This window comes from Pongo abelii, chromosome 4, assembly GCF_028885655.2.
Source record: "Pongo abelii isolate AG06213 chromosome 4, NHGRI_mPonAbe1-v2.0_pri, whole genome shotgun sequence".
Classification (NCBI taxonomy): Eukaryota; Metazoa; Chordata; class Mammalia; order Primates; family Hominidae; genus Pongo; species Pongo abelii.
Genome location: NC_071989.2, coordinates 143,380,466 through 143,392,391, shown reverse-complemented (window position 1 = coordinate 143,392,391; position 11,926 = coordinate 143,380,466). Strand labels below are relative to the sequence as shown.

At 58.5% G+C, this 11,926-nt stretch overlaps 1 protein-coding gene across 1 annotated transcript; it reads left to right on the top strand.

Annotated features, from left to right (window-relative positions):
• The first annotated feature begins 1,650 nt into the window (after nucleotides 1-1,650).
• On the top strand, nucleotides 1,651-7,902 carry PITX1 (paired like homeodomain 1). The gene is made up of 3 exons (XM_002815900.5): nucleotides 1,651-2,157; nucleotides 4,381-4,613; nucleotides 6,572-7,902. Exons 1-3 carry the CDS (start codon nucleotides 1,992-1,994, stop codon nucleotides 7,112-7,114), a joined length of 942 nt encoding a protein of 313 aa, XP_002815946.1. The 5' UTR covers nucleotides 1,651-1,991; the 3' UTR covers nucleotides 7,115-7,902.
• Nucleotides 7,903-11,926: the final 4,024 nt, after the last annotated feature.

The following is an 11,926-nucleotide window of genomic DNA, read 5'->3' as shown; positions in this document are numbered from 1 at the left end:
GCTTTGGACTAACGTGGAGGGAATGGAAGGCAGGCCTGGTTCCACCCTGCATGCCTGACCCTGGCCCCAGCAGCCCCCACAAGGAGCTCAGCTGACCCTGGGTGTCTCCCTGTGATGGGAAGGAGTAAGGCGAGGACCCAAAGGCAGAACCTGCAGAGTGCCCCAGATGCCAATACCTGTGCAGTCAGTGCCACCCACCCAGGAGTTGAGGAGGCACTGAGTTTTGGGGTGAGGATACTGGACACCTCCCTGCTTCTTTCCCAGGCAGACAATCTCCCTGGCGCAGCTCCCTTGGGTTGCTGTGTCTGGTGGAGCTGGTCACAGGTGAGGGGCAGAGGGCAGTCTGGGGTCTGCCTATGGCCAGAAGAGCAGGTCAGGGTGGCGCCTTGCTGCCCCAGCTGTGGCCTGTTTGCTCAAGACGCTGAGGTCTCGGGGCCAGCTAACAATTGTTGAGCAAAATCCTTCGACAAACTTCACCTATATGCAAGGACTCGAGGAGGGAATCACTCTTGGGAGTGGGAGAGTAATGTCTTTGCCTGTGCCCAGTGAAGGCCCATTGGAGCTGCAGCTCAGCTACCACTGTGTGGGAGAGAAGCTGGAAGACTGAGGGCTTCCTGGGCTGCTGGCCCAGGGTTGGGAGACAGCAGTCACCTGGCTTACCAGGCCTGTGCCTGAAGCCCTGGGAAGCCAGGACGCAGGCCCCAGGCTGGGACAAAGCTACCCTGAAGGAGGGCAAAGGCTGCCAAGGCTAACCCCATGCCTGCCAAGGCCAGGCCTGGCCCGTTTGGCCAAGGCGTAAGGTGTAAAACAAGGGGAGAGGTACAAGAGGCTGTGGGGTCTGGCTGGGATCCTTGGGGTCTTCCTTCTGCATTCTCCAAACGCCTAGAGCCAGCAGAAACGTTTCGTCTGATTAGAAGCCATCATTTCTATCCCAATCCCGGAAAATTGACTGCGGTGCAGAGAGGGAGGCCTGAGAAGCAGCCTTAGGGGAGAAGGTCCAAGCTAATTAGGAGGCAGCATCCGGGGGCCCATTAGAGCGCAGGCTGCTGTCACTCAGCCGGGCTGAGTTCCCGGGAGAAGAGGCTGGAGAAGGAGGGGCAGGCGGCCCCTCGACGAGGACACCGCTGGGAGCTGCCGGAACGGGCCCCGGGCTCTGCCCCCGCCCCGGCGCTGGCTCGAAGGCGCCCGCTCGGTGTGATCCTGTTCGGCAAACGTTCACTCATCCTGGGCTGTTCTCGCCAGGGCTGGGGACTTCGAGGCGGCCGAGACGGGAGTTGATTCTAGGCGAAACAAGTCATTTGAGGCCTGAGGTGGGCACGAGCCGCCCGGGACTTGCAGGCCAGATGCGTTTCTTTTGTGAGGCCGAGGGAGAACTCGGTGTGTCACCGGGGAAGGAGGGAGCGGCGCGGCGAGGCCGCGGGGGGCGGGGAGGCGGCGGGAAGGTGGCTGCGGAGGGGGAGGGCGCGGGCGAGGCAGGGAGGGAGGGAGGGCGGCAGAGAGGGCGCGGCGGCGCGGGCGGCTTGGGGCTGGATTCCGCCCGCGCTCCCTCGCTCGCTCGCTCCCTCCCCAGCCCCCTCCCACCCAGGCCCACCCCACCCAGCACCCCTGGCGCAGGGACTGCTGGAACCTGGCTGTGCGCGCTGTCGCTTTAAGACAGACTCTGCCGGCGCCGTCCGGAGCCTTAGAAACCGGCCCCGGATCGCGAGCCGGAGCCGGAGCCGGGGCCGGCCGGGCTGCTGAGGCCCGAGCGGCAGGAGCGCAGCGCAGAGCGCTGAGCCAGGCGCCCGGTCGCGAGAAGCTGCCGCCGCCTCTGCCCGCCCGGCCCCGCAGCCCCGGGCGGTCCATGGGGCGGGTACGGCGTCGCTGCGGGCGCCGGCAGCCCTGGAGGGCAGCCGCTTAGGCGCTGCGGTCTTGTCCCCGCAGGTCGCAGCCAGGGCGGCGGGGCGCGCCCAGCCCCGGCCCCTGGAGCGCCCGCCGCGGTCCCCACCTCCATGGACGCCTTCAAGGGGGGCATGAGCCTGGAGCGGCTGCCGGAGGGGCTCCGGCCGCCGCCGCCACCCCATGACATGGGGCCCGCCTTCCACCTGGCCCGGCCCGCCGACCCCCGCGAGCCGCTCGAGAACTCCGCCAGCGAGTCGTCTGACACGGAGCTGCCAGGTAAGCGCCGTTCCCCGCGCGGCGCGCACGGAGCCTACCCGGGCGCGGAGCACGGGGAGCTGGGAGCAGGGCCTGACGCCCGCGCCGTGCAACCAAGCTCCCTCTCCGCCCCAGAAGCGTCAGGAGCTTTCTTTTTCCCGTTCTCGATCTGACGGTGAACGCGGAAACTTACGCACACGCGAAGGCACTTCCACGCGGTCCCCACGCGCCAAGAGACTGGCAGATGCACGAGCCTACAGCTGGAGGGTTGGACTCACAGCCCCTCTTGATCAGGAGTAAATAGAACGGGAAAAAATTTGATTTGCGCAACTGGGTGCTAAGGAGCGGCTCGGACGAAGGGAGAGAAGACCGAGAAAGGAATAGGGGTGACGGGCAAGAGAATGCGCTCAGAGAGACAGAGAGGGAGGTTAACACCATGACAGTAGGCGACAGAATGAAAGGCCAAAGAGAAGGGGCGGGCGGGAAGGGTAAACGGGGGGAGAGGGGTCATCAAGTAGAAGGGAGACACAGAGGACGGTGAGGGCGAGCGGGCCAACAGGAGCGGCCGGACTCCCAGCAAGGCCAGCCGGAACCCCGATCAAGGGATCCGGCCCACGTGCGCGGCCGAAGCCCGGAGCAGCCCGGCCCCGGCCCCGGCCCCGGCCCCGGCCCCCGCCACGGCTCCTGCGCGTCTCCCTCCGCGCTGCCTTTTTTGTCCGAGCTGGAGCTTTTTTCCAGCAGCGAACTGGGCCCGCGGGTGGCCGGCGCGGGCAGTGGGGCAGCGAATCCACTGCCCAGCGCAGCCGGCCGGGTTCCCGAGGGGCTCCGAGCTCCCCGGTGTGGGCGCCTCTTCTGCGTTCATTTCTTAATACACAGCTGAGTGTTTCTCTCCACTTTCTTAATATCTGTTTGTTTCTCTTTTGCATCCCTAAGTGATTTTTCTGAGAGGTTGTTTGCTTGGGTTAAAACACAATCAACGCTGAACTATACTTTTGTTTTCAAAAGTTTTAAGCGCTGTCTTTGGTTGGTTTTATTTTTAAAACCTAGAGAGATATATAATCGTAGATTGATTTTTTGAACCAAATCTATGAGGATGAATTAATTTTAACTGTATCTTTCGATTTTGAAAGAATTAATGTACGAAGTGTAGGTCTGGAATTTAAAATATCTACATGCAACATTATTCTTCCGGAGATTTTAAAAAGTCAATCCAAAATGGCGCGTTTCTCCGGAATTTTCTCAAAATCCATTTGCAGTGGTGTTATTTGGGGAATTTAAATTATCTAACTATAATGTGTTTCTCTGGGATTTAAAAATTATCTCTACAAGGGCCTTATTGGGAAGGAGTTAAAAATCTATCTACCACGGTACATTATTTTTTTAAATCCCAGAGAAATAAATGCTTCTGTCAACCTGGAGTTTATACACTTACAGCTCTGTATTTAGTTAGGGGTGTGTTTGTACAGAGCTTTCTGACTTCTTAATTTACATTTGCTCTGTATTTCTTCCTGTCTGATTTGAGAATTTGTGGCCCTTTCAGTGTCTTTAGGCATAGAGCTGTGAGCTTTTCTGGGCTTCTGTGTTTTGTTTTTAAACTCTTTTTCTTTATGTATCAATGTTTCTATGACTGCGTGTGTTTTGTGTAGCTTCAAAGAGAGACAGACTAAAGCCCGAGGTCACCTAGACAGAGTCTGTCTGTCTGGGCTGCAGTTGGTGGGGTTTTCTAGGCTTTGGGACTGGAGGCCTGGAAGCAAGGCCGAGAACCCGGCTGTGTTGTGCCTGCCCAGTGGGGCTCCCATACACCCCTGAGGAGAAGAAAGTGGAGGGGCTTTAGGCTGGAAAGATTTGATCCTAGTTCAGAAAAGCGGAGACCCCCTCAGATTTAGACCCCCTAAGAGCTCGCAAAACAAACAAACAAAAAGCATACATTTGCTGGGAACATCAGCAGCAGGGCCAGAATCTGAGCCGAGCTAAGGGTGCAGGCCCTGCCCAGCCAGGAACCCAGGCCCGCGGCTCGAGCTCCGATTCTCGGGCTTTTCTCCGCGGCACACCAGACTAGAGGTGCCTACTGAGGACCAGCACCCGGCGGGCGCTTTCCAGTGGGGACAGTTCCCAGGAACCCTAGAGGGAGGGAGGGATGGAGGGAAGACCGCCAGCGCTGGTGGCGAGCGCTTCGGTGGAGCCGGGACGGGGTGCAACGGGGCGTAAGCCCAGGTGACCCGCTCCCCGTCCTGCCTACTGCAGAGAAGGAGCGCGGCGGGGAACCCAAGGGGCCCGAGGACAGTGGTGCGGGAGGCACGGGCTGCGGCGGCGCAGACGACCCAGCCAAGAAGAAGAAGCAGCGGCGGCAACGTACGCACTTCACAAGCCAGCAATTGCAAGAGCTAGAGGCCACGTTCCAGAGGAACCGCTACCCCGACATGAGCATGAGGGAGGAGATCGCTGTGTGGACCAACCTCACCGAGCCGCGCGTGCGGGTGAGCGAGGGGTGCGCGCCTAAGGGCACCCGCGCAGAGGGCTCCCGGGCCGCCTCTGCTGCAGCCCTCCAAAGCTTAGACCCGCAAGCAGACCTTCACTCTCCCACCATTCAGACCTGCTCCCTCCCTCCACCGGAGATCCCCACCTTAGGCCCTGGCCCACTAGCGTCTGCCAGGCCTCCAGGCGCCTCGGACCTTCAACCCCTCTGACCCTCATCCTACCTGATCCTCGGACTCAGGCAACCCCAGCCCAAAGACCTGTGCCCCCAGGGGACTCCCCCATGCCCTGTGGGGCCCAGGACCCACTCAGATGTTAGCAGGATACCCTGGGCCAGAGACTGGGCAGTGGATTCCCTGCCGCTGGGGACCTCGGGAGCTGCTGGCCTTATCCCGAAAACGAAAGGGAAAGGCAGGTCCTGTCTGGCTGCCTCGGAGAAGCCTGAAAGGTGCCTGGGTTCGGGGCTCTCAAAACTTCCTGGAGCAGTGGTCCCATCTCACAAGCAGATCCTCTAAAAGCTCAAGATATTCTCCACCCTCCCCAGCCATCAGTAGGACCCTTTGCCTTCTGCCCTTTCCGGAAGGTATCCCGTCAGGTGAGGTAGGGGGTGGCTCCGGGAGCCAAATGTCCTTCCCAGTCCCTTTTAGGATATGCCATCTCGGACCCAAGACCAGCCTGCATTCTCCCTCTTCTCACCCGTTTGGTTTCCAGTAAAAGCAAGGCTTTCCTGCCAGGGTAGCAAGAGAATCATTTCTTCCCTGGGGGTGTAAATATTTAATCAGATATTGGGAGCACCTCCCAAGTCGACCAAAATCCCAGCTGGCCCACAGACTCCTTACCATAACCCCAGCCCTCTCCCCTCCCTAGGCAGGCTGGCCAGCCCAGTGGGACTTGGAGTGAAGACACAGCACTCAGTAATCCTGAACTCACTAATCCTGCCCAGGTTTATGGTGGTAGGGGTGGGTGGGGGTGGAATCAGGTAGTGTCAGTGCTGGGGACTAGGGAAAGCTGAGAAGCAGGGATCTGGCAAACTAGCTCAGGAAACTCCACTCAGAACTGGAGGAAAATCCGAGAGGGCAGAGGGCATGCGGTGGGCAGATAGGTAAGGATGGGGGAGGACTAGGAGGTTCTTACCAAATTTGGGGGGAGAAAAGGAAGGGCAGGAAGATTAGAAGAAACTAGTAAGAATAGAAAAAAATTAAATATTTGTGGAGAAACATATTTGGCATATATTTAGGCGGCAGGAAAGAAATTAAATAGGAAGCAAAAAGATCAGGTATTTGAGAAAAAGAATCAACTGTTTAAGGGGAACAGTGCAGGTCAGATATTTGGAAAGGATTCAAAAGCCTAATATTTGAGGACGATTCAAAAGGATCAAAAATGGGGGATAAACAAGAAAACGGACTGAGGGAGAAGAAAGAGGTTCAGACAACGGGGTGGACTGAACGAAAATAAACATTTGGAGCCAAAAAGAAAACATCAAATATTGCCGATAAAGATGATAACAAACTATTTGAGCGATGAAATAGATCGAAGAATTGGGGGAGTCGAAAGTCCTATGTCTCAGGGAGGAAAAATACCTTTTGTATTTGAGGGAGAATAAAAAGACTGAAATATTTAGTAGATAGAGCGAACCCGTTTGGGGGAGAAGGCGGAGGTGAACTGGTTGAGAGAGGAAGAAAGAAAACGAATATCTGTTAAAATAAACGAGAATCCGTATTCGGAGAAGAAAACGGATATAATTTCGGGAGAGGATAAAGATCGGAAAAAGAAATTAGTATTTTCTGGGGACAGGAAAGGAACCATTGTGGAGGGAATGCAGGAGCAGAAATATCGGTCGAAGGAGAGAAACGACGTTCGGAGGGCAGCGGGCCGACGGAGGGCTCCAGGCGGTGGGGAAGGGGGTGGGGTCCCTCCCGGCCTGCCGCGGCCCTGACCCTTCTCCCGTCCCCTCCCCCAGGTCTGGTTCAAGAACCGGCGAGCCAAGTGGCGTAAGCGCGAGCGTAACCAGCAGCTGGACCTGTGCAAGGGTGGCTACGTGCCGCAGTTCAGCGGCCTAGTGCAGCCCTACGAGGACGTGTACGCCGCCGGCTACTCCTACAACAACTGGGCCGCCAAGAGCCTGGCGCCAGCGCCGCTCTCCACCAAGAGCTTCACCTTCTTCAACTCCATGAGCCCGCTGTCGTCGCAGTCCATGTTCTCGGCACCCAGCTCCATCTCCTCCATGACCATGCCGTCCAGCATGGGCCCAGGCGCCGTGCCTGGCATGCCCAACTCGGGCCTCAACAACATCAACAACCTCACCGGCTCCTCGCTCAACTCAGCCATGTCGCCGGGCGCTTGCCCGTACGGCACTCCCGCCTCGCCCTACAGCGTCTACCGGGACACGTGCAACTCGAGCCTAGCCAGCCTGCGGCTCAAGTCCAAACAACACTCGTCGTTTGGCTACGGCGGCCTGCAGGGCCCGGCCTCGGGCCTCAACGCGTGCCAGTACAACAGCTGACCGCCCCGCCGCACCACGCGGGCCGGCTGCCGGCTCGGGGAAGGGCGCGGGCGCGGAGGACGCACGCGGGGCCCCGGCTCGCAAGCCCCAGCTCACCGCGCTGCGGACCTCACACCTGCGCAGCCCTCAGACCTGCGCAGCCCCCTCCTCCCACTTCCCACTCCGGGTTGGTTTTGTGTTTGCTTTTCCGGACCCCACTCTGCCCTCCAAAAAGACCAAAAAAAAAAAAAAAAAAAAAAGCAAAAAGACGTCGGAGAAAAGTGCCGCGAAAAAATGGATGAGTTGCAATTTCTCTCGGGATGGCGCGGGTGGTGTGTGTGTGTTCCCACGGGCCCTGGAGGCCCACTCCGCGGAGGGGACGCGGCGCGGTAGGCTTGCGCCGAGGCCCAGCGGCCGGGGGAGGACGCCTTCGTAGCCCGCGTCCCCGCCGCGCTGGATCCGGACTGAGCGGCCGGGCCTGCGGACTGGATGTGCGGGGCCTGGACTTGCCTAGGATTTCCCGACCCCGTACAAACCAAGTTGCCCTCTCCGAGCTGGGCCCGGCCGAGAGCGCCTTAGCTCGAGTCGGATCCGCGTTGGGGCGGGCGTTGGGTTTGGGGGGACGGTGCCCCCAGCCCAGGATCGGGCACTCAGTGGAGCCGCACACGGCCCCGGCGCGCCTGGTAGAGCCTTGCTGGCCCTGCGCCCCGGAGCCCTATATTAAGGTCACGGAGCGGCAGCGGGCAGTGCGGACCTGGCGGGAGGTGGGGGAGGTCCGTCTCAGAATACCCCAGCCTTGAGCATAGCTGCAGGCCCAGGCCCTCTGCTCTGCTCCCGGGCTAGGAGGTGGCCCTCTGTCCGAGCGAACAGCCCCCTCCTCACCGCCCGCCGTGCAAGAGTCGAGCCGGTAGAGCAAGGGGCGCGGCCCCAGGGCCCTGCGCCCACTTTGCACACCCGCTCTCCGGCCCGCGCCCCTGTTTACAGCGTCCCTGTGTATGTTGGACTGACTGTATAGAATTATAAATCTGTCTATATCGACTTGTCCATATACGTCTATTAAAACCATAGTCCGAGCGTGCTAAGCACTGCTGAGCCCCGACTGCTTCATTGGGCTGAGGAGGGAGGCGGATAGAAAGGGAACTGTGGGTAGAAATGGAACTGGGCCCCTTGGGTAGGAGGGGAGCGCCGAGGCAGCCCCCGCCGAGGTCTCCCTACCCGGCTCCCCCACCACCCTTCTTGACCTGCTCAGCCTGGCTCCCATGAGGGCACCGTCCTGCGTTGCGAGCCCGTCCGGTGCGCACGGGCTAAGCTGCGCCTCTCGGCGTTGTCCGCGGGACGCCTTAGCGATGACCCCCTCCCTCCGCGGCTGCAGGACTCTACGGGTTCTTCCCAGGCCGGGTCTGCGGTGACCCTCGAGGCCCCAGGGTGCTATGGGGCACTTGCCTGCCCGGAGCGTTCGGGCAGGGGCTGCTGAGAGCCTCTTTATGCCTGGGGTTGCCTTTTCTTCTGTGGGCCCAGCAACAGCCCCTCTTCTCTCCTCGGAGCCAGGGCCAGCTATTCCAGGAGGACTAAGGGAGCTGGATCTATCAGAGTATAGCGAGGGCCTTCCGCTGCCTTTCCCCCTAATGCCCGCAACGTGCCGAGAGCCCACCCAGGGGCGTGCGGCTGTGCAGGAGAAAGTGTCCGTCACACAGGACTCACTTCTCACTTCCAATCCATCCCAACTTGTGGGGACTGCTGGCCGCCTCTGCCCTCCCCTGGCTTTTGGAAACTACTGAACAAGACCAGCCTGTAAACTGCCTGTAAAATTCTGCTTCCCTTAAGTAAGTCATTTCTAATGGCAAAACAAAATGTTTGCAGCTGCAGTGGGGGAGGAAGGAGGGGTTGATATTCTGCTTTAGAATCACCTTATGATGGGGGTTGGCACTGCCCTGGACCCAGGCAAGCCCTAGCTAGGAGTAGGGCACAGCCACAGGCTTAGTCACAAGCTGACAGCTGGAGAGCCCTGTGCACACATTCTCAAGCCAGATCAACACAGCCTTTGAGGTCAGGAGTGTTGTCCCTATTTTACAGATGGAACCAAGGCTCTGTAGCTGGGCCAAGGTCACACTGAGCCAGTAGGTTTTTTAATTCCAAAGCCAGGCATCTTTCCACTGGTTTTCTCACCTTCAGATGAGGAATGAAGAGAGGTCCTCCCTGGAGGATGGTCAGCCTGATGCTATGAGACCTGGAGCGTGGAGCTCTGAGATGGACAGGGCCAGATACACAGGCTAGTGGGGGTGGGGGTGGAATAGGGCAGGGTGTTGGAGCCAGACCACCCCTCCCCCAGCGGCTCCAGTCCAGAGCTCCGACCCCTCACTCTCTGGGAACATAAACACAACCACATCTGGACTCATAGGGCCTCCCTCAGCCTCACACATCTGCCAAGGCCAGAGGGCCCTGGTCTCAGCTGAGGGCAGGAGTCAGGGGAGACCTAGAAGGAAGCGGGCTGGAGGAGAGTAAAGAGCAAAAAGGAAGCCTCTCCCGAAAGTCAGGTCTAGCACCAGGTGCGAGGGGAGCCACACAGGGCTCAGGTGGAGATGCACTGTATCTGTGGGGCCACAGGCCAAACAGCTGCAGACGGGTCGAAGGGCAGAAGTAGTCCCAGAATGACCCCATCATCCATCAAGGACTGTGGCCAAGCAGGTGAGTGAAAGACCCAGCCTCAGGCCCCCACCAGCTGTTCCCACCCAGCTATTCTGTGGCTGGCACAGACTACAGCATGCAGACCTTCCCCGCTGCTCCGGCTGCAGGGTCATCTCTGAAGAGGGCTAGGGACTGTAGGGGGCTCTGAAAGCCCAATCTCCTGGAAAAAAAAAAAGGCAGGATTCCTAGCCAGCTCTGCCTGAAGAATTTGGGGGAGGAGACCGCCATTCATTCAACATTGACTGTGCCCCTGCTCTCTGTGCTAGGACGGAGCAGTGGAAACAGACGCAGCCCCCACTCTGCTGGACAAGTAAACAGACGTGTATAATTACAACCTAGGCTGAAAAACAACAGGGTGCTGTGAGAGTAAAGGGGGGTCTTGCTTTAAACAAGGTGGTCAGGCAAGGCCCTTCTGGGGAGGCGGCTCCATCCCTATGTTCAGTACCAAGCTCCAATGCTGACTGAACCTACACAAGGCCCCGAGCCCCAAGCTAAGTGTACATTCCTCATTCATGAGCCCCTTTACCTGCACACAGCCCTGTGAGGCTGGTATTGTTATTCTTTTATTAAAGTGAAATGCCCTGGTTCTCCTCTAGAGGTCCTATTCCGTGCTTTCTGCATTAATAGGATTTCCCTGTCAAAATTTCTCAACAGGTCACTTTAGATGTCATTTGGGGTTTTCCCAGCTCAGCTTTCCGTCCCCACCTCTGCAGGGTGTCCTGAATATGAGTCATGATTGACAGTCCTCCTGGCCACACCCACACCCCACCCCAGGAACTATCCTGGATTCTGGGCCCTCGATCACCCAGCCTATTGTCCTGTGGTACAATCTCCCGACCAATCTTTTGTGGGCCAGGCCCTGGGAGAGGAACCAGGCCCAATTCCTGCCACCTACCTGGCCTCTGGGGAGGGGCAGAGCCCAGTCAATACCCTAAGAGATGAGCAGGGACAGGACGCGGGGCAGGGGGGCGAAGCAGGTGTACTCACCCCAGCATGCTCTTCTGGGGGCGCCCGGCGCCATGGGGCAAGGATGCCTGGACACTTCTTTTTGTTTGCATATCATGTTATGAGTAGCTAACAGCACGCTCTTCCTGAGCGCCAGGCCCCAGCAAGCTCCTCAGAGCAACTTCATGAGGGAGGGATTTGTTATCCTTATTTTTCACAGGAAGAAACTGAAGCTCAAAGGGAATCAGTAACTTGCCCAACATGGCACAGGCAGCTAATGAGGGGCAGAGGCAGCACCTGAACTCAGACCCTCTGACCAGGGCCTGCGCTCGCACCCACCGTGCTGCACATTACCCTTACATGAATCACATTTGTATTCAGGAGGGAAAGGAAATAAAAAATTAGAATTCTCTTCAAGAAGCTAGACTCAGCTGGGCTCCATGACTGAGACAGAAAAGGCCCCAGGCCCTAGGATTTGCCCTCCTAAGCTCCGGGCTATGTGACAGCAGCAAAAGGTACAGGTATCAGGGACAGAGGAAGCCCTGGGGTAGGGGCAGGCAGAGGCACAAAGCAGCTTTTTGGTGAAGAAAGGGCCCTGAATTCTCAATCAGGAAATCCAAGCTCCCACGTCAGTCCGGATTACAAGCTTCCTGTTTCCGAGATGGGGAGACCCCCCCCCAACCCCGAGGCCACCTCCCAGCCCCTGCTGGTCCCTGCTTCCTTGCCTCTCCCATCAGGGGAACCCCACTCTTCACACTCCCACATTGCTTTTGCAGGTTCCTGGGTCCTGCCCCCTGACTGGCTGGTACTGCCCAGGGCAGGTGTCTACCTCTACCTGTCAAGCAGCTGCAGAGCACTCAGGAGACACGGCCACTGGAGCCCTGGCTGGAGGGGCTGCAATTCCATGAATCAGACCACTGCTGAGGAGCAGGTCAGGGTGCAGGAAGCTGCTTGTGGAGCAGGGAGGAGGCAGAGGGCAGGCTGGCCCTCACAGGGGATGAAAGCTGCTATGGCTGGCTGAGGCTCATGTCTCACTCTGTGCTGTCCCCCACTGCACTTGACATGTTTCATTTCTCTTATTAGCTTCATTTTATAAATGGGAAATGGGGAGCTCAGAGAGGTCATGTAACCTGTCCTAAGCTGCACCACACCACTTTAGGGACTCAATCCCTAGCCTGACTGCAGAGTCTATGGGCTGTGACT

Coding starts and splice junctions, on each gene's coding strand:
- PITX1 (XM_002815900.5), top strand. CDS start 1,992: ATGGACGCCTTCAAGGGGGGCATGAGCCTGGAGCGGCTGCCGGAGGGG. Junction 2,158..4,380: donor GTCTGACACGGAGCTGCCAG/GTAAGCGCCGTT, acceptor TGCCTACTGCAG/AGAAGGAGCGCGGCGGGGAA. Junction 4,614..6,571: donor TCACCGAGCCGCGCGTGCGG/GTGAGCGAGGGG, acceptor CCCCTCCCCCAG/GTCTGGTTCAAGAACCGGCG.